The 23,395-nt window shown below is 37.0% G+C and overlaps 1 protein-coding gene across 1 annotated transcript; it reads left to right on the top strand.

The window, feature by feature from the left end:
* The first annotated feature begins 20 nt into the window (after positions 1-20).
* On the top strand, positions 21-23,386 carry LOC140166681 (plexin-A2-like). Its single transcript, XM_072190179.1, has 26 exons — positions 21-29; positions 627-767; positions 3,686-3,801; positions 4,508-4,640; positions 6,487-6,649; positions 6,962-7,058; positions 7,795-7,915; positions 8,723-8,854; positions 9,911-10,006; positions 10,548-10,641; positions 11,086-11,279; positions 11,378-11,532; positions 11,928-12,045; positions 12,563-12,696; positions 13,310-13,480; positions 14,384-14,477; positions 14,874-15,143; positions 16,561-16,737; positions 16,844-17,048; positions 17,241-17,381; positions 17,922-18,002; positions 18,362-18,543; positions 19,099-19,214; positions 19,670-19,832; positions 20,266-20,402; positions 22,159-23,386. Exons 1-26 carry the CDS (start codon positions 21-23, stop codon positions 22,613-22,615), a joined length of 3,897 nt encoding a protein of 1,298 aa, XP_072046280.1. The 3' UTR covers positions 22,616-23,386.
* The last annotated feature ends 9 nt before the right edge of the window (positions 23,387-23,395 follow it).

Genomic DNA, 23,395 nt, shown 5'->3' with positions numbered 1-23,395 from the left:
ACTGTAGACATGACTGCATCATGACCTGTGTATTCCATTTTTGAGTGTTTTCCAAAACCCATATAATTTGCCGACTTCTTTTCAACATTTTCTTATGTAACAGCAGAGGTCACGCTAGTAAAATATTACCGAAAGTGAGCTGAGTTGCCGTCGTACTGATGAAATATGCATGTAGTGGTACTTAATCTACAGAAATATTAGGCTTAATAATAGTATTCGGGAAGTACTGAAAAACAATCAATTTTAGGAGGCATGTTAGACATGTTAGACCTGTCCTAAAATCAAATGAGGTCAAATTAACGTTATTCAAGTTGTAGATCGCCGTTAAAAAAACGTTTACGCCCTCCACAATTTACCAGATTTTGGTCGCAAACATTTGCCTTTGGCCACACAAGAGAGCCGAATGCTGTATCCAAAATCGTTCGTTGAGTATACAGCCAATACATGAATAAACGCACGGTCCACGTTACGCGTATGGAACATCGCAATCTTTCTAATGTATTTTTTCCACGCATATAATAATGTCCAACCCTATCGTTATGTCTTTTGTATGCAATGTATATATTTACGTGTGTAACCAGAGGTATGGATTTGACATTTAATATTCGGTATCTTTTGAATCTCAGACTCACATTGTTAAAGCAGATGAAGGCAAAGAGTATGAAAGATTCTCTTTAGGAAGTCCTTCTAGTCCAGCAGGGCAAGTTTTAAGAGATGCACATCTTGATGGTGAACAAGAACATGTTACTCTGCTGACGGAACAAAAGGTTCGTAAGGTTTGCATGTTTGGAATTTCAATTTCCTAAGTTACTCCGTAACAGGCATTGTGTCAAGTTCAATCAGCACATTAGATTAGCTATACGATTAAAGCTGGATAATGCATTAGGATATGAATATGATTAGTGTTAGGTATAAGTTAAGGTTAAGGTGTAGAAAGGTGTTATGAACATTTATGCATTGTCTTTAGCAAAATATTGGCAAAAATTAAATACTGATGAGCACTTTCAACTCATTAGCTCATTAACTATATTTACTATTGATATATTTTTTTTATTCAATCATCTTTATTAACCAAAAGAAGAGAAACATACAACCCCAAGATCAACTGAGATCAACATAATGATCTCAGCCAACGGAAAACACAGCAAATACAAAAAACAATGAGGAAATACATCATGGTGGGAAAAAACAGTTCTTGGACATTCCGTTTGGGTCATGTCTGGAATTAAAGATCGAGTAGGATGGGATGAGAACAGACTTGGTTATTTGGCCTTTCAATTCCTTGATTTTTTGTAGGGATGTTGAGCTGTTTTGACAAACCAGTCAGCCTATTTTTGTTGTCAGTGTCGATCAATCCTCCAGATCCATTTTCGGTAGTGGCGGTACTACGGGGCGGCAAGGGGTGAAATGGCCCAAATATTTATCTTGCCCCCCTCCCCCACACTTTTAAGGCAAAACAAAAGAACACTACAAATATATCAATACCATTAAAAATGTGTTTGATTTTCCCCCTGGAATTAACTCTCCCCCCTCCCCTGGTGCCGCCACTGGTCTTCAATGGCAATTAACGTGCAATCATATCGGTAATGTCAGAAACAAAGAAAGCGTACCGATCATGTTTGATACAATTAAATGGGCTTAACATAATGTTCGGCTCAAACGGCACCGAAAATTCAAAGAGAATCCTTGATTGTCTGTAGGCCAAAATAAATCAATGCCTAGGTTTGGGATGCGGCAATTATGTTGGGCGGTATTATATCGTCACCAATGGTATATATTCAATGTCATCATAGACTTGAAGATTGCCACACTGAAACGATTCAGCCTCTTTGAATGTGGAGAGGAATATACGAATAACATTATTATGTCTCCATAAGTATCTATCTAACATATTTTGACAATTATTAAGTATGTGTAATTAATGCTCTTTTACACTTAAAGAGAGGACAAGTGTCAAAAAGTCTTTTGCCCCAGTGTTTTAAATTTCTAAAGGAGGTAGGGTATCCATGGAGGTGTTAATAGCGAATTTTAACACACCTTTGGGTAAAGAATGTTTTCCAGGTTAAATCGTTTTCACATTTTTCCAACAATCTAGCGATATCCCCCTGGCCCAAGAGGTGCTCAAAAATCGATTTCCAATAGGTATCAGTTTTAATCTTCAGATTCACAATGTAATACAAAGGAATTTAAACTGTGTGTATCATGAAAACCGTTTGTTCGATTAGCTTCTAACAAAACGCATATTAATAAGTGTACTTTGCTCTACTCAATTAATATGTTTAAAACAAAATGCCTTAAGGGCTGGGGTATGAACGTTTGCACAGTATTTATTTTGGGACATTAGAGCACATCAGACATATCGAATTGCATTCTGAATACGAAGAATGTCATTCTGATATCAAATAATTTTGATTTTTGAAATTCGCAATTTAATACACATTTTATGGCAAATGATTAAAATTGATATTTTTGATATTTAACAGTACTTGAAGTAAACTTTATAAATCTGATGATTTATACTTAAAGTGTATATGTATGCGGGATGAAAAGCCGACGATCAATTGAAAATTTTGACCTTTCGTATTGAAGATATGGATTTTTTCCCAAAACACCAAAAAAAAAAAAATTAGGTCTTTTTGGGAAAAAAATCCATATCTTCAATATGAAAGGTCAAAATTTTCAATTGACCGTCGGCTTTTCCTCCCTGCTACATACACTTTAAGAATATATCATTAGATTTATATAATTTACTTCGAGGACTGTTATATATCAAAATTTGAAATATATCAAATTTTTATAATTTGTCATAAAATTTGTATTATATTGTGATTTTAAAAATGAAAATTATTTGATATCAGAAAGACATGCTTCGTATTCAGAATACAATTCGATAGGTCTGAGGTGCTCTCATGTCCCACAAGAAATACTGTCGAAACGCAATAAACGCTCATTTTGGATCCCTTAAGTTCCACCTTAAAGCAAAACACGAGTCAAGAGCGGGGTCAACATCTCATCAATGGGGCACAGTGTCATCGCCCCGATATCTTCATGGCAGAAATCGCCATGGTAGGGTGAATCCACCGCCACGCATGACCATTTTGTCCGACCTGTTTAATAGTATAATGGGCCGAAGGACATCTGCCTAAGGCTACTGACAATAGCAAGGTGGCTGACTTCGCTGTGCGTGTGTTATAGCATGGCCGCCATAGGTCACTGCTTTGATTGACCTATACACTGCGCTATATAGTAGTGCTTGGTGTTCGGCACATATAAAAACTTTGAATTATTGTCAATTTTTGAGTTCAAGACGCAAGCTTCTATTTCAATACGTGAGCTAACGACTATCATATCTGTTCAACACGTATGTTCAAGTGCAAAAATATACGAAATCATTTTCAACCCGGTATCCAAAGATTTTCGTCTGAATATCAAAATCGTGCATAGGACATTTACATGTATCGATCCCGGGTATTGATTTTAGTATCTCTTGTGTACCAAGTAATTAATAGCCAGGCGATGTCGGTGTGTGGGGGACGAGTCTGATAATCACGACTTCATTGATAATCATGTTCATACTGATAGTGTTGAAGGTGGTGGTATTCATGATGGTGACTATGATGAAGTATACTAACCATTTCAATTTAAAGAGTGCAATTATTATTTAGCATGTCTTATTTTAACAAAGGTGATCAAACTAAAAGTGTCTAATTGTAAAGCGTACAAGACCTGTGGTGAATGCGTATCAGCAGGTGGGATACATTATGGAGACCCATACTGTGGATGGTGCACGCTAGGAAAAAGGTAATTGAAGACAACACTTTTGTATAGACAAAAATGGTAAATGCTTCCATAAAATGTAATAATGACCATTGAAGCTAAAACTGAAGTCAACATTACTTATTATGATATAGTCCTACCACATAATCGCAGATGTTTTAGTAGGTACGCCATCATCGTTTGGACGAAGGCGAAGGGGGTTTATGCGAATTGTGATCTTCTTTCATTACCAACCATCAAATATGAGCCATTCATGTGAAACCAAGAACATGTCGGAATCAGGGGCGTAGCAAGCGGGGGACAGGGTGGACGAAGGGTTCAGGAGCCCCGAGTACAATGCGAAAATTAAATAAGGGCTGATAATGGAGATCAGGGCCGGATTTACCATTGTGCCAGATGGGCCCGGGTCCAGGGCACCATACAACTCTGGGGCTAAAATAGTCTGAAATTGAATTTTTCGTGTGCTTTGCGCGCAAATGTCCTAGTAACAAAACTTGGCCACTGACTTGCGTGCACATGCCTTCCTCGGCACGTGAGTTCGGGTCCTCCAAATTTTGGCCTGACCCAGGGCCCCCATAAAGTAAATCCTGCCCTGGTTAAAAGGGCCCGTATTGCTCCTTGTCCATGGCCCCTGATGCTCTTGCTACGCCCCTGTTCGGAATTAACCTTTTTGATACTTTGATAAAGCTGTAAAAGCCGTAAATAAACTTTAAATTATTATCTTTTACAGGTGCACTGGTTTTGATGAGTGTAAAATGGCTGGCGTATCTACAAGATGGCTGCCATATAACAGTGCACAATGTGTCGGAATAAGTAGTGTAGATCCGTACCCTCACCAACCGTTTACCACGCCTCCAAGTGAAGTAAGTCGATATATATAATTACGATGCCGCCTCTGAAATCCTGATTTCTTTAAACAATTAACAAGTTTTGTACGTAGACGTCCGAAAAGTATATTACGTGACATCATTAGTATTTTGTGTAGGTATACCAATCTCAGCGTTAGGAATAACTGTCAAGCTGAAGTAGCCTAGTGCTGAAAAAGTTCACTATATTTTGATTAAACGTCACGTGTTCATATACTGCGTCCAAGTACGAAAACTAAGTAGACGTCACTAAAGTTTGTTCGACTTATTGACCAAAAAAATTGATACTTAATAACACCGTGTATTGATATAAAATCGTGTGCACGCAGTTGCAGAAGCACTTACGGCCGTTGCGTAATGCCTGATTAGCGTGCGCTTAATTTACTCGAGCGTAAGTATGGACTTATTGACTAGTGCAGTAAGAAAAACCGAATAATTTTCGCCAACTATTATAAGCCGAACCAAGAAATGTCTTTAAAAAGACAACACCATGGATGAAGATCATGTTTTATAATTTTGCATTGCAAGTACTTGGAATGCTAGTAAATTTGAATGTTTGGCACAACTAACCGGGTGCGAAATATTGGCATTAATGGTAAATACCACCAATGACATACTAGGAAATACTCAAAATTTTCATGTCGAAAGCTGAATTGAAAAATGTGTGCTAAATAGGTCTACATTTAATTCATATTTGTAACAAACGGCTCAATTGAAATCGCATCCTCTGAGTTTTACAACAATCTAACAATCTATATTCAGACAACCTAAAAGAATGTTTGCTGCTTAAGGGATTTCATATCAACCAAGTTTCATGATAATCCAACTATCTATTATCAATAACTGTTAACCTTGATATGACCTTGATGTTTTGACGCTTAGCGCCTAATTGTGATTACATGCACCACGTTTTATGAAAATCAGACTATCAATGCTCAGTTGACATCAAATGCGCTTGACACCACTTTGAACATTCTGACAATCCAACACAATATATACTTAGTCGACCTCAAATGACCTTTAACAATTTGGGGCAGAATTAATATCCACAATCTGACAATCTAATCTATACTCAATTTACCTCGGATGACCTTGATCTGACCTTCAACATTTCCCGCTTACGAACCCATCATGTCCATAACAATCTAACTCTTTCGAATTCCTCTCAACTCCAAATTTATGTCCTTTTACTTTTTCTGTGTTTTACCATTTATATATCAATATTTAGTAAATTATAGTTAAAATCCATTAAAAGCATGGTATTTTATTTAAGACATATTTATTCACAATGTATAGTTTACTGGTAGTTACAATCACATAAATCAAAAAGATTGATTTCTCAATCCCAGGGATTCCCGGGCTCAATCCAATCTTTATTTTCTGAATGTGTTGATTATATTGTTACTACTTTAATAGTGCTGTCCAGTTGGTCTACTTTCCATGATAGAGATTGGACCCAAGACAAATTACACCCAAATAAGTGTCAATTCAGAATTAACCCATGGTGGAAAAACTTTTAAAAGAGGAATTAACGTGATCACGGTACGTAAACGTGTAATGTCACATAATATCGCTTAACCAATCGGGACTTTTAAATGGCCAAATTGATATCACGCGTTCACTACCGGATTCACGTTTGTTCACCTATCGGTGTCTAGTCTCTTTTGTTCTGTTTTTTGTCAAAAAAAGTGACCCACAACCACAAGAAGAATAAATACCAATTAGCTCCAATTCTGTTGCTTGTGTCGTGTCATCTTGGGCTCAATTATGCCATCAAAATTGATTAATCTGCAGTATGCGTTTTCTTGTTTATCTTGTTTAACGGTTGTCTACTTTTGTTTAGATCGTGCTGACAGTTGAGCAGCTCCCAGACCTGCCCACTGATAAACAGTACATGTACGAGTGTGTCTTTGACGATGAGCGGTACTCGGCCACTAAAAATGGCAACCAATTAACATGTGTCACTCCAGAAGTAGCAAAAAGGCCTCTGATACCATCTGATAGTGGTGAGTGTAAATGTTATATCGCATCCAAATATCTAAAACAGAGTATGATTTTATTAGAAATGACAACCAAAAGGTTTTCATTTTTAAAGTCGAAAACATCAGTAACGAACTTCCATATGGTTCCGTTCCGTATATTGCTTTTTAGTTCCGGTAATTTACTAATAACTTTTTATGCCTTTGCATACATTTGTCCAGAGAAGATGATCTTCTCTGATTTGTCACTTTCAAACCCTTGTCTCCATAAAGCTGATTACGACATGTCTTTACTCCTTAGTAACTTTATAATCTCGATGATGTATTTGGTTATTTCAGATCATGTAGCTATGACGTTGAGTGTTTATTCAACCGACACAGATGTGACGTTTGTTTCAACAAGCTATGTCTTCTATGAGTGCAGTAGTCACAAAATGTAACTTTATTATTGTATAAAATAAGCTATAATTACATTATGAAGACATGCCTGTTTAAACTAATAACTTTCAACAAACATAATTATGAAAAGTATCATCTAAATTGTACAAGTGAATATTTATACTGGTGGTAAATATGTACTGATTAGAAGAGATTTAACTTCAAATCTACTCAATTTGTACGCTCACCTGGAACATTTCAGCTACAATCCAGGAAAAAAAGGTTGGCACAGTTTGCCTGTCTTTTGGTATATCTCTGCCCCCGCTCCCCCAATTCAATGTTGGACCAAGCCATGTTGTCAACAGGTCCGTGAGACCCTCCAACATTGAATGATGGGGAGTGGGGAAGGGTGAGATATAGGGGGAGTCTGTACTTTACATATATTGCATGCATGTTTCCCTCGCCTCCCCAATTTTAATAGGGCACGCATTTCCATTGTTTAGTGCAAGTGTGCCAACTATTAATTTCGCGGATTGTAGATCGTATAGCCTCTTCAGCAGCAGCACTGATAAAAGGAATTGAATATCCCTATTGTAGACAAGACTAATAGGTCTGCACACCATCTGCTCATGATCTGCTAAACACGCTTGTCGAGTTAGCCAACACGTTCCAGATAGGCGAAGAATAATGTAGACTGTTTTACAACAAAAAACCGAGCGGTGTAAAATTGACATGATTAATTATATGATTAAAACAAACTTCTTAATTTTCAATGTTTAATGTCTTTTGTCCAGGTGTGTTTCGTGTACCATTAGTAGCTGGGCATGTGATTGGTGTATCTATAGCAACAAGTGTACCCATGACAACAGCATATGCACTGGGGATGATTCGAATACTATCATCAGCGGAGTGAATGTAATATTATTGTTATGTTTCAAATATTTGTCATACAAAAAACAGAAAAAGGGATTCGTTCACTATCTTTTGGGCCATTCATTGAAAGTATAATGACGAAGCCTCGGTAAATCAATGTTAAGTCGCAATTCGTCGGGTTCATCACATAGTGGCGTTTTTACTATCATGAAAACTCAAAGCACCTTTTCGTACTATTTTTACTTCATATTCTAGCTTTTAAAGGAGTATTTCGTGATCCTAGCATCCTCTGTTTATGTCATTTTTCATTAGATATCCACGAAAAAAACCTATTCCCAAAATTTCAGTTGATTCCGATTTTGCGTTCGCGAGTTATGCATGATTATGTGTATTACACTGCTCCATAGACAATGCGTTGTAATTTTGTTCTGGTGCACCAGAACGAAATTCAAATTTCACGATATCTTTGCTAAACGAATTAATCTGCAAGAAATATTTTGTACATAAACATTATGTAGCAAGGTTTCCAGTTTTATAAAAATCTCAACTTTTTTTGAGAAAAGTGGGGGATGAGGCTGTGGATCACGAAATGCCCCTTTAAATGGGTGAAACACGATTCGTGCGTTATACGTCAGTATATGAAACGGAAACGTAATTGAAGAGAACGATCTTTGTTACCTATATATCAAAAACAGCTAAAATACCAAAAATCACGATACCTCACTATAATGATGAACCCCGCGAATTTCAACCTAACATTTACAATATTGCGCCTTTTGTCAGAAGTCATTTGTTGACAATACTGTATTTCCCGATTAATTCCATTTCGATCTCTTTTGGTAACTCTAGAATCCAGAAAGCAATCCTAAACAAGGCTTTGAGTACTGTCCACAACTAGCACCTCAAACTAAAGATGTTCTAGTGTCTGTTGGGGTTGAACGATCCATGCAAGTGGCAATCCAAAACCTGCCATCTGATGAGGTGAGTGTGAGTTTCGATTTAGGTCTACATGGTCTACTTGTATAAATCTCGATAGCGTGTTGTTGGGGTGTAAGGATATGTGGGGTAGGGGTGTGTATGTAAGGCAACTTAATTTTAATCAATTGTTTATCTATAAATAAGATAGATGGGAATATCAGTGGAAACTTCAATATATTCGTTTATTAGTTGAGCAATGCTTTACGTATGTTCAAATCAATGGCGTAGCCAGGATTTCGGAAGGGGGGATACAACTTGTAAATGTACCGACGGAAATATTTTTTGCCGACGGAAGTTGTGATTTGTTGACTCAATTTTTTTCCTTGCTTTGATAAAGTGAAGAGCAAATAAAAAAGGATAATAGGCGATAGCAACCTAAAAACATAAACTTTTTAGGTATAATTCAATTTAATTCACAATTTGTAAACAGTTTTTTACAATTTTTCCATTTTTTCTGTCACACTGGGTTCATACATGAACTGATGGCCATGACGAGCGGGGGCACCGCCCCCACCCCCCTTGCCACCCCACTGACTACGCCACTGGTGTCAAATCCCGACAATCATTATGGCTTTAACCCTTACACCAGAAAAAACCACAGAATACCACGATGAAAAATTCAGCGCATGCATGCATCCCAGGGTCTGCGATGACGCAATCACCCTAAGTGTCAAATGCTCACGGAATTGCGGGCCGGGCAGCAATTAGCCGTGTAGCTCCCGGTATAGCATAATTTAGTACATACTTAGCACCGGTCCGCGATCGTGTGGTTGGTAGCAAAAAACCTGGGTCAGTGTTAGGGTTAATAGAATCAACGGAACATCACACAATTGATCTAGCGACAAGATTTACGTTCGCACACCGTCACCTACCTTCAACTATTTAATCCAATAAACTCTTGAGTACTAACCGTCGCTAAAAGATGTGATAATTACATATAAGCCACCAATCATTGCTTAAAATGCTTTTTGTATAGCGCCACTGTCGTCGTGGTAATACTCTCAAATTTTGTCTAATTTAAGGACGTGTTCGTATTATTTATTTTTAATTTGGTACCAGGTTACTAGCTATCAGTGTACACTTCATGTTGACGGAGACGAGATGAAATCGAATGCTTTACGGACGGAAGATGTTGTTATATGTGACGCAAGAATTGTAAGATTTAATTTTCAGCAATACAACTGTTAGAATTGACAATGGATGTCTTAACATCCATAACCTCAATTCAAAAAATGGAATAAAAGGAGGACAGCGTTTGTTTACCATGTTTACCGTATCTTGTTTTTCTGTTGTCCTGGGTTACATGACATTTCTTACTGAAAGCTAAATCATTGTAATGATAGTGCGATAAACTTCATCAGCTTTGCTTCTTCATTAATTAATGCACTAATCTAGCCATTGCATTTTCTCATGGTACTACAAGAACTACTTTGGGGGAGAGCTACCGGGGAGGGGAGTGAAAGGATTATGTCAGAGGATGGGCAGTTATGTACACTTTATAATGTCGCGATGAATCAAATCCAAGAATCTTGTAATGCTGTTTTTACGTTTGAAAGACATGTCATTATTATATCTTAATTGCCAAGTACAAGACCGCTCAACCGACCGAGAGAATATACAGTCACATAAATAGCCAAATATTATCGAGTATGGTTTTGCATTATTGTTTTATATCTATCTTTCCAACAATGAACAGTATTCCTACGATGAAATGACTCACATGCTTGATGTAAGATTGTCTGTGGTTTGGAATGGAGACAGAATCCTCGATGACATATATGGATATGAAGGTGTGTAAAGACCACAATAAAATAAACAAACAAACAAAAAGAAAGTAAACACCGCTTAGGCACCGCGTCGAATTCGGCCCTATAGCGCTAGCGGTTCCCGGTTAGGTACCGAAGAATCATGCTATAACGCATAATAATTGACATTTGTATTGTTTTATCGTAAACACTGCGCAATGTCCAGGGAACGATAGAAAGAGTCATCGGTATTTATCGGGGCGCCGATAGTGCTATAGGACCAAATTTGACGTTGTGCCTTTACAACCGCAACCAAATTATGAATGTTTCAAGTAAGATGACGTTATATTAAGAACTAATGATAAAACGATACTAGGAACCTCAAACATTATATTCATCTTCAATAGTGTCATTGTATATCCAATATGCATTTTTATAAACACTGAATACATTCTACTTACATGAAATCCATCGGCAATTTTTTCCCAGTTACTTTATACAAATGTGAGGCTGAACGTCCAGATTGCAGTCGTTGTCTTTCAAGTCTCACCACCATACCAGAGGTTGAATGTGGCTGGTGTCAAACAGATGACATCTGTAGCGTAGAAGACAGCTTACAATGCACTGGAGGCTGGATACCTTCAAACACTGATACCAATTGCCCAAATCCAGTGCTAACTAAGGTTAGGAATAATATTTTCATGGAATTATGAGCAAACTTTAATTCATTCCACTCTGCTTTGAACAGGTTACGATTATAAACGTTGTTATATTTCCACAGGTCGCCCCGTCATCTGGTCCATTCGAAGGTAATACCGTCGTGACCGTTTATGGGACAGATTTAGGACAACAATTCTCTGATATACTTTTAGTGACGGTTGGCGGAAAGGCTTGCAGTACAGAAAGCTTGTATGATTTTTATATAGTTGGCAATAGGTAGGATATTAGACCAAAATATATAGTAACAAAAACTTGTAGGAACACTTAAGAAATTTTATCACTAGTTCATTTACTTTCGGTCTTACATCTTTTGCATATCAACTCCTACAGATGACACTGCTGATTAACCAGTCGTTGGAATTTACTATCATATTTCATGTTATGTTGACTCTAATTCCTTACTGTTTGAAATCGGTTAATTTAATTTAATCGCTATTTAAATTAAGCCATGGCAAACATTTTTGTATCTTACTTGGCAGAAGCCATGGCGATATTATTGTCATAAGTTTGGTTTGTGAATTAAGATGTATAATGCAATAATCCATGTTTGTATTTGAAGTAACAAGAAATAATATTTCAAAAATTGAAATGACTTTTTCTGACCTTTGTAGTGTTAGTTGTAGAACTGTTGCAGGTGACATGGATGCTGAAGTTGAAATTGCGGTTCAAATTATGGGATCTGATGGGAATCCGCAGGACAGTACTGGCAATGTTCTCTTTACATACAGGGTACGTACCATCTGATAAAATATGATCACTACAATCCTTTGGTAATCATGGTATGCACTGCAAGGGTTGAGGGCAAATGTTTGAATTTTGCATACTTAACCGCTCTCATGGACTCGCTACTGGACATTTACAGGAAATATATTTGGTGCACTCCGATTTCTTGAAGCTTGGCTAGTGGTCGGGCTTCTTAAGTAAGTAGGCTAGCCCTACCAATGTAGATACATTTGATTGACTTATCTTTCTAGGTTATGTTTGGTGTGAAATTGTAAACACTGGTACATATGACTAATCTGCTAACTGTGCTTACGCCTGATGACTTAGAAAGCCTGGTCACTAGCCATATTTCGAGAAACCGGTCCTTGGAGGCTATATAACATGACAGGGTTTGATAAGATTGAAGCATTAGAGTTGTTAGTCTGTTATTTGAAGCCATTCAAATCTTAGATTATTGTGTAGCTGAAAGTTGTTATTGCAGGTAACATTTTCCTTCGTTACTGAACATCACATTATTACCCAGGATCCAGTCATTACTGCATTTGAACCTGTTGAAGGACCAGCCGATGGAGGTACTTTCGTTTATATACAAGGCATGTATCTGGATGCAGGATATAATATTAGTGCCATGATCGGATCCAACTGTGTTGTAGAAAGGTAAACAAATAACATACGAAATATTTGAAAAGTTTAACACAGTAATAATTTTACAAACGAACATTGGATGGTATAATAAGGTGTGACAAAAAGAGAGTGTTGAAAAGTATTTTACACACGGTTAATATAATTATATAAATATAAATCTGTATAGGGGAATAAAGATTGCTGTATGTTTCTTTTTGGTGAACTTAAGGTTTGACACTATTTTAAAGTGTTGCGACTTGGTAGTTCACAGCATCATGCGAATGATAGTCAGGTTTGGCAAAATTCGCATTGCTCATTTCATAGCGAGTGTGTAGAAGAATTCAAATATCACAGACATACTTTTGTAGGTCCTGTGGTTCTTGAGTTATGTTTTTGGAGGGCTGGAACACCTGCAACACTTACATAAACGTACATAACTCATTAACAACGATAAATCAAGCAAGGTTTGAAAGTATATTGTTTGTAGAATGAACTTTTGCAAAACATCGAAGTGTTATTTTTCAATAATATATTGATTTACATAATGAAAATCGATATGTTTTGGCTGCCTCGACCAACAGTACCATGTGTACCCTTAACACTACCAACCTTTAATAATTTCTGAACTGGTTTTGTCCTGCTAAAGAGACAGTGTGACTGAGACATCAGCAACATGTCGTACAGGAAGTGGTACTGTAGGCAGCTCACATAACGTAACGATGTTCTTTGATGAGGCAGAACGACAATCTGAAGGCAGGTTTACTTTCCAGCCTAATCCTGAAATAGTTGCTATTCAACCGAGAAGCAGCATTCAAAGGTATGCATTGCAATATTCTAAAGTATAGAGTAGGATAATAGTATAATTATTTCTATTTACAGAAAGAATAATGAAGAAAAGAAATGAGAGAAAAAAAAGTAATTACAGAAAAGTTTTTGATCAGCTGTGAAATAAATAAAGAAGAAAACATTTAATTATAGTTCGAATTTTTGTAAACAAATCCAATAAAGGTGGTGTCACATACATCAATGATAATTTCGTTTCCGTGCTGTATCACACAGGCCCGTACGCAGGATTTTTTTGGGGTGCTGATTATTCTCAAGCGGGGGGGGGGGACTATTTTGTGAAAAATAGACCTTCTTTCCAAAATTTGGACATTTTTTGATAAAAAACCCGAAAAACATGATTTTTTTTCTCGCTACGCTCGCAAATTCTGAAATTTTGTAACTTTTTGTACACTTTGGCAAATTTTGGGGGGAGGGGTACAACACCCTAACGCCATCCCCCCCCTGCGTACGGGCCTGGTATCACATCACTTTCGCAATTTGAACGACCAGCCTTACTGTTACTGCTTATTGTTGGATACTGACGTAGGTGGCGTTGTTAGCAACTGCTAATTTACAAGCCCTGGTCATTTATTTGCGGGAGGAAGTATAGCAACCAAAATCCATATTGAGAGTACTTAATAGTCCCCCCCATTAAATTTGAGAAAGCTTTGAGAACTTGTGAACTATAATAAATGTTATGAGTTTAAAATTGAATGTCGTACATACATACCTTGTCGATTACGTTAGTACTACTTATAGTAGTCAGTATTAGTTACTATGATATAACTATCAATTTTGAACTCATTTTAAAACAATAAAAATTTGACTTTATAAAAAATGTTATAGAACAATATGGCACAAACCAAATAACTGATTAACCTTTGCCTTATTTCAGCGGTGGTCGAAAGGTAACTATAACAGGAAGAAACCTACGGCTGGCACAGAATCCAATGATGATAGTGTACTCTGGAGAGGCGAACTTTACGGACGTAAGTAAAAACATGATGGTAATAGGAAATTATTACGGCTTGTTCCGGCCTTCCGGTAGAAACTGAAAACAATGGTCGTACCTAAGATAAAAAAATAGTGAGAAAAAATATAAGCATGGTTTTTGTTTATTTTAATTGTATTCCTTTTATTTTCTGCTTAGTGGAATTCATATTAATATTGGCGTAAGAGGATCAGATCTTGTCAATAATAAAGTAGTAACATACATTACAACAGAATACCAATAATTGACCGGGCCTTAAACTACTAACTGATAATTACACATTACCACCCCACAATATATTGCCACCCAAAAAATAATCAATAAATCATGTTTAATGTAATGTGTTTATAACAAGAAATCGATGATTTTATTTGATACCTATCTTCGTCAACAGATATGCAAGGTTATGAATGATACTATGATGACGTGTAAAACACCGAAGGTGGATATGAAGTACCAAGAAATAAGCAACCCATACAACATAAAGAAACGTGCAGCAAATGATCCTATCAAACTGATTTTTGGATTTCTTATTGCCGATGTCCACAGTCTCCAAAGCTGGTCTTCAAAGAACAATATGACGCTTGACTACTATGAAGATCCTGTGTATGAACCATTCAAAGCTAACCCAGAAAAATACAATGGCTCAATTCTTATTTTGAATGTAAGTCAATGGTGATACTAACAGATAGAAACAATAAACAGTGATAAAGAATAATTATTAAGCACAAGTAAGGAGCAACATTTTGGCTCCACCTAAGCCATCATTTTATCCTTAATGACGGGCAGTGATATTTTGTTCGTACGCCATATTTGTAAGGCATGTGGTACAATCAGTTGATTTTTCATAAAATCTTTTTTTAGTCAGTTTTGCTTTATTCCGTGTTAAATTATTAAAAACGGGATAAAAAAAATCAAAATTTATAAATATGATGTACAAAACGAAATATCGATACCGGGTTTTACATTTAAAGGTCCGTAACCCGATCGACAGCATCATCCCCCCGATTTTTTTCATAGTTGATGAGGTTTTGGTATCACATAATAGATACTATTTTTCTCATTACTATCCTGAAATTTGACGCTCCAAGTCGATGTATTTCCGGAGAAATCATGAATCACAGCGGTTTTTACAGGTTACCAGTTTGTAAACAATGGTAAATACTTTGGATTTCTGGGAGTTATGAACGAAATATCAGTCTCCGCAACAGCTACTTTGGTTTCGCGTCATACACATTCTGTGAAAAAAGCGAACCACACTAACTGCTGAGGAGACGGTGCGCCGTATATAGTTATGAAAACGACACCAGTTATTGTGGTGTGCTAAATAGCTCAATTGATTAGCGCGTTTGTTTTTACCCGGTATCGGAAGGTGTTTTTTTCCTCTCCATTTTACCCAAACTTTTTTTATATTCATTTGAAATGTACATATTGCAAGGGGAAATATATTTTGTTTCCTTTTTCTGAAACGGTACGAAAAAAAAAACATTTTCCGTTCAATACGGGCCGGGCATTGTACAGCATGTCAGGCATTCGTCATTGCCTGCCCAGAATGCAATTCACGTATACCAAGGTATTGGATTGCAAATTTGGCTATTTATTCACATTTACGCTGAAAATGCTCTCGTTTTTTCACAAAGCAGCATAAAGGAGGCGATATTTGATATTATTATGTAATTTTAAAGACAATCCATATCCAAAACCAATAGGGTTACCCCCTTTAATGTAAGCATTGTTTTATTGAAAACAAACTCGTATTGACCATGAAAACGAATAAAAACAGCCGGCTCTCAACACGCGATATTCAAAATTCCCGCACCGAAATTGTCTTCATTGTATAACTGGGATGTTATTGCCACAGACAAATTTCGGTGCCCGGGATATCAAGTGTTGAGAGGCGGCTGTTTTTTTTTTGTTTTCATGGTCAATATAAGTTTGTTTTAAATAAAACCGTGTGATTTATGCTTGATAATTATTTTTCTAACAAATAAGGTATAATGTTGTGATTGCCGGAGACATCCTTTAATAACCTAATAACTTGGATGCAGTTAGTAAAATCAGTATCTTTTATTCTTTTATAGGGTCGGAATCTTGACATTGCTAGCAGTGAAGAGGATGTGAAAGTGTATGTTGGCCCTCAAGAGGCAGTTGTTTATAGTTTAGACGAACAGACTCTGACATGTTCTATACCAGAAACAAATCCAGGCCCTGGAGACTTCAAAGGAAACCAAACAAAGCAAGGACTACCATACGTCTATGTTAGTACTATGTATAATGATAATGTCGTTTCAAAAAACAATATTACTTTAGATAATACAATTTTAAATTTTAATGAATTAATTACGTGTTTTAATTCTTGTCAAGGTTGTACATGGAAACTTGGAGTTTGAAATTGGCAGATTAAAATATCCTGAAGAAGAGGTACCAATTGTAATCATCATTACTAGTGTCCTAATCGCAATTGCTGTTTTAGTGGCCATTACTGTTGTTGTCTTGTACAAGATAAAATACAACAAGATTATAAAGAGAGAACAGGAGCTTTTAGATCGATTGAGAACTTTACAACAAGGTAAGCTGCCGCCGCCAATGAAATAAAATATCTAAATAATCGTAGCTGTTTTAAACCATTATAAGCATAAGCAGATAAGTGTTGCTTCTATTTTGAAATATGTTTTATATTCATTATTATAATAGCCTATTAGTATTGTACATGTATAATAGTCAAATAATGGTATTTATATATGACAACTTTTTACTTAAGACATACTATCAATCCAGATGTTGGGTGAAAACAAGACCTCGACAAGCCAGCCTGTAGTTTTACCAAACAATGTCACCATCGATGCAGATGATGTTAAGATAGCATATAGTCAACTCACACTTGGAAGACCTCTCGGAAATGGTAGGCATTAAAACTTTAGCTGCATATACTAGTATAATAATATAATACCTATCGTGACTTGAACAGGACCAATATTGCTTCAGATACGAAATTTCCAATTTAGGAGTTTCTCGGGGTGGAGTTTCTTGATACCATGTTAACACTCTCCCGGAAAACATCCGCACACTAATCATGCTAATAATATTATTGTCTGTTATCGTACTGTTATTGTGGCGACTATGACAAGCATACATATACATAATACTGATATTTATAAAGCGTCCTCTACCAATTATCAGAACGCAGCAAAAAAAGAAAACTTTCTAAAACCATGAAAACCTGGATTATGGGAGAATCTCTGATGGTTAAAGGGGGTTCCTTTCCCTTGGACCAGAGATGGTAAAATATTTTAGCTAGTAGACCTGAATGATATCAGCTCACTAAAAGGTGCCATAAAAGTGTCGGATCAGATCTCATCCTATCTCTACTTAAACAAAATAGGCAGACAAGATATTGTCCACTTCTTGATCCACACTTTCAACAATTCTGTCCGTATTGCAGGAGCCTTTGGACAAGTATTTGAGGCATCACTACAGTTGGAGGACAGCAGCTCTCGTAGAGTTGCTGTTAAAACAATCAAAGGTAATCTTAAACCATCTGCAGTATTTTCAGCTCTTTACACTAAAAAATAACAAGTTTCATTTGAATCCCAGCAAACAAAAAGATGACAATAATGTAAATGTCTAATTAATTAGGTGATTGCTTGAGTTTGCACCTTTACAGTTGTATTGGCAAACAAATGGTAGCAGGATATGGTACTTTACATGGAATGGTAGAGGGTCAAACCTCCATACTCCACAGAACACCATTGTTTACATGGATTCATGTCCCGATTCATGTCTTACTCCGAAGTACAAATATTCTAATTCTTTTGTCATTATCGCATGTTTTTCATCTAGTACCTGTAAATCGGTTTTTGTGTGTTTCTTGTTTTTGTAAAGATGCATCTGGTCCTTCAGTTACTATCAAGTTTCTTGAAGAGGGACTTATCATGAAGGACTTCAACCATAACAATGTCTTAGGTCTGATTGGATTGACCTTTGACCCACAAGGCAATCCGTTAGTGATACTTCCACTTATGAAGAACGGGGACTTGAAATCATTTCTCAAGAAAGCTCCCACGGTACGTTTCTATCAGCTATTTTGATTTTTTTTTATATTTTCCTTACATAGACTGCCTGTGCTCGTAGGTATACAGAGCAAGATAGATCAAGTATAGCGCAGTGCAATATCGAAATGCCCACACGTGAGTAAGATGTGGGTCAATCACATATTCTGCAAACAAAAATTGGGCGCATAGGTATAGAGACCAAGATAAGATCAAGTTTAGCTTAATGCAATATTGAAATGTCCACAGATGACTAAATACCGGGACTAAATAATGGACCAATCACACAAATTCCCCGAGGTAACCCAAGGTCAAACTTTTTGGCAAACAAATTACAGAAGGCATCGACTTTTACGCCAAAGGGATTACTATGTTCATTTAAGTATATCAGAGGATAGGAGACACCTGCAAATTTCGGGTTGAACCCTTTTTTATACTCTTTTAAGGAAATACCATAAAAGCGTCCAAAACCTCCAATTTGTAGAAACCACGCGGTACCAATCTGCAGCATATTATATTCCGATAATCGTTGGACTAATCAGGAAGCCTACTTTGTTATTGTTTTTGTAGGAAGTAAAGAACAATTCTGTCCAGCTCACATCATTTGCTCTGGATGCTGCCACGGGGATGGAGTATCTTGCTGGTAGAAATTTTGTACACAGAGACTTAGCAGCTAGAAATTGCATGTAAGTCTTCATACCAATTAAATAGTCATATGATTGACGTATAAAGCCAGGGGCTAGAGTACCGAAATCCACTTTGATTGCGAAAAATAGTGTAATATCGCCAATTTTCGTGCGCGATCCATACAATAGTCCAGGTAAAGTCAGTTTGGAGCAGATCAGTGGGAATACTAAAAGACTCCTAAAAATATTACCCAGTACGCCACTAAAGGTACCACGATACCGACTAAAATATCTCAAAATGCTTTCGCTTGACAATTATCTTCTAACGTGCTACATAGGCCTACTAGTTTTTGTTGGAATGGTAGTGCATAGTCCTTTTTATGAGACAGTATTTATGTGTGGTAGTTAAACGATACGTATCCTTAACATACTTAAGATACATAGGCCATACGTTTTGTCTGTTCGTGATTTTGTAATGATGTAATGAAAATTTAGATACCTCTCTTTATTTTTAGGGTTGACGAGAATCTTGTCACAAAAATTGCCGACTTTGGATTGTCCCGTGATATGACTGAATCTGATTATTACGTCAGCAAGGATGTGAAAGCCAAGTTGCCTGTGAAATGGATGGCACCAGAAAGTCTGGATAGAAGAGTTTACAATGAGAAGACAGATGTGGTATGCATTTCATTACCCCTCTATTACTAATTTGAAGACGGAAATAATATTCAACGACGGAAACGTTTACAATATAATCACAAAGTTGAACAAAACAGACAATTTTAATGCGCAGCAGTCTCATGTTGTTCCGCCTTTGTATTCAAATGTATATGTTGACCACACGCTATATAGAAGGTCACTTCGAGACTTACTGTCTATAAGCTGTTATGGCAGCGCGGAGGTGGTCACGTGCGTATTTATAAAAGCGCATTTATAAATATAACCGAAGTACACTGTTGAAATTTCCTCTGGTAAAATTACCGCCACTGTAAAGCCATCTCAAGTTCGTCGGAGCATAGCAGAATACCGTAATAATAATAGTTTTACCTTGTATAGTATATAGGTGTTATTGTAGTTAAGCAATTACTATCGTATGCTTATTTTGCTGCAGTGGTCGTTTGGAGTGTTACTATGGGAAATCTTCTCTCATGGTGCAAGACCATATGCCAATATTGCTAACAGAGAGATGTATTACTACATAGAACAAGGAAATCGATTACAAAGACCACGAGCTTGCAGCCAAGACATGTAAGTACAACATTAGACTACCCCGTAGTCCACTTGCCCATTGTGCATACTCTGGATATTGTATTTAAGCTTAAAACTCTGATTTAATTAATGTGTGCACAATTGATAGATTTTCACATCTGATCAGTCACCCTACTCCCTCTGTTTGTTAGCTTCCCAAGTGGACTACTGTCATTGCCTTGCGGTTAAGATTTTTAACACGGGACTCTATGGAGAGTTAGGCCAATTTCTGGCCTAACTAAAATTGGGCATGATGTAATGCATCTTTAAATGGATCTGCCTTGTGATTGGTCGCCCATACCTCGCTATGGTTTAAATCGTCTGGGCCCGCGCCATTACCATTGCGGCGCTTTTGTGTAGACGCGAAAGTTAATCTCTCATCAAACATCTAGCGCGTACTTGTGGTTAATGGACTGATAAACAACTATGCTTGACAGTGTGTGTTTAGAGAACACAGCCCAAGGGGTAAAGTACTGCTTACAATTCAAAGTTCATAGTCCGCTATCAATAAACTGGTAGATTCCAAAATCAGAATTGTTCAGTATTAAAGTGAGCCGTTATAATTATGCAAGATAATGTTGCATTCAATTACTTTTATTGTCACTAATCGTCTGATATTTTTAACTCTTTAAGTTTAAAAGAGTTTTACTATTGAATACTTTAATTTTAATAAACATCAGTATAATTTTAGTTCAACGAAATGGGTTCATCATGACTAATAATAACATATTTTTAATAAAATTCGACTATGGCATAGTCTAGTACAACATGTACAACATGGTGTAAAATTTCAATGTATCATAAAGAGAAATAAATGTCTATATAATTGACTCGTCCCTAATGTTAATGATGCCTACAAATAAAGTCAGTGTCGTAGGTTGAAATTGTTGCCATTGGGGGATCAGGGTACAATCCATGAACGCAGAACAGTGGCGTATGTATGGTTTTACTAAGTTGGGTTGATTATATAGGTCTACTAGGAACTGAGGAACCACGGCTGAGATAACAATGCCTCAACCGCATCCTCATTGTGTTGGTCGCTCCCAGCAGGGGGAGGGGGTAGGATGCGATGTCGTCATTTCTGCAGTCCCATTTGATTAACACGTAATCATCACATCATCACAAACAATTCTAAATGTGTTGTGTTGTCGAAGCAAAATTGTGTTATTCTAAAACCGTTGGAGCACGCCAATGCGTCCATTAGTATAAGTATGTTGTTCTTCCATTTGTAGTTGCTAACCGTCTTTTAGTTTCGCCAGCTTAGCTTCATACATCACATGTCTCGTGTCCTATACCGCCTGGCACCTAGATAGCAATAGGTTTGCTCCACCAAGAACGTTGTACAGAATATCTAGCTGGCGCAAAAATGCGTTGATGAGCGGAATAATGCAGGTGGTATACGCCGTGCATTCTCTAAATTCAGTAAATTTCCATCGTCAACCGTGTAATTGAATGGGATTATTTTGAAGTTTTAAAACGCTTGAAATATCACAAACAAATAGTCCTATGTTAATAAATAATATAAATACAAGCTAAAACCGTTGGGGTTCGATAATGAACCCCACAAAACTAACCGAGTATATGGAAAGTGCCATACGGCCGGGTGGTTTCACAAGTTGCCGGCTCGCCGCCTGGAATAATGTAAATGACTCGATTTAAGTCCTTATATTCCACTCGATAGAAGAAGAACGCGCTTACCAAAACATTTGTCACAAATCACCAAATTACAAATTTTTGACTTGTCTTCTTGAAATAGGTACGATATGATGTTGACCTGCTGGGGAACCGATCCAAAAAAGCGGCCTACTTTCAGTGACCTTGTGCACAACATAACAGATCACAAGGCAGTGCAAGAGAGAAATACTACCACTATTATTGACGAAGAAAGTCATAAAGAAGGCCAAGGTGAAGCAGATGATGTGGTTGTAACTTCATCATACTTGGAGATCAAGGACCCGAACGACTACTACTTAGAGCCGATGTCATCTGGTACAAACCCAGCCGAGATCTCTCTGGAACCATTACCATCTGGTGCGGCCGCTGATAATGCTATCGCCATAGAGATGGATACCAGAGCGACTGGTAATGTGGTCGTTGAAGGTACTACAGTGCCACATGGCAGCTATGACAACCTCATCACGCAGGAGACCACTACAGAAGACTACGTCAACGAAAGCGTCATTAAAGTTCGTAAAAATGCCTCACCCACTTAATTTCATCGCGCGGCTATGTTCATATTGTATAGGCGACCAGGGACCCTTTTTTTTTAATCATTATTTGTCATTGTAAAATATTTTTCAACTAATAGTCATTGTTGGAAGCAATAGTAATAGCTCGATTTCGATAATTATGTTTTAGGGTAACAACTTGAACATTAGACGATGATATTGGATCAGAACGGTTACACATATTTTGATGGCTGTCTCTTTGGACAAAGTTGAGATCCGAGATCTAATTGAGCCGGAATGAAACAAATTGGTTATAGTGATTAACGATATTCCCTTTAAAGTATAATTTTAACACATAAGGGGGCCTACCTGAATGGTAATAGACCGGGGTAATAGAACATTGCATTTTTTGACAATTCCAATTGTGTCTTTGTGATGTCCTTGAATGAAATATATTAAGATCGTAAACTAAACTTTAAAAATATTATGTCAATGACAATGGGAATGCTAGAATGTTGAACTTGAGTAAGATGTAACATTGTTTGTGCATGTCATATTGCTACACTGTTTATGTATTAAAGCCATATTATAACATTTGCTGAGGAGAAAGCCCTCAAAAAAATTTTAATTCTGGTTGTTACACGATTGTATTGTACTTTAGTCGATAAAGATACTCTACAAAAATCAAGACTTGAGGTGCTGCAGTTTTGTCAAAATCCGAGATTTTGAATAAAACGATGGAACAGGCGTTTTATTATTACAATGGAAATATTAGTCGAACACGTATGCACAGGTACGTACAGGGCGTGCGGGATACACATACAC

The sequence above is a fragment of the Amphiura filiformis genome, chromosome 12 (assembly GCF_039555335.1).
Source record: "Amphiura filiformis chromosome 12, Afil_fr2py, whole genome shotgun sequence".
Classification (NCBI taxonomy): domain Eukaryota; kingdom Metazoa; phylum Echinodermata; class Ophiuroidea; order Amphilepidida; family Amphiuridae; genus Amphiura; species Amphiura filiformis.
Note: the sequence above shows the minus strand (reverse complement) of the source record. Positions and strands in the feature narration are given on the sequence as shown.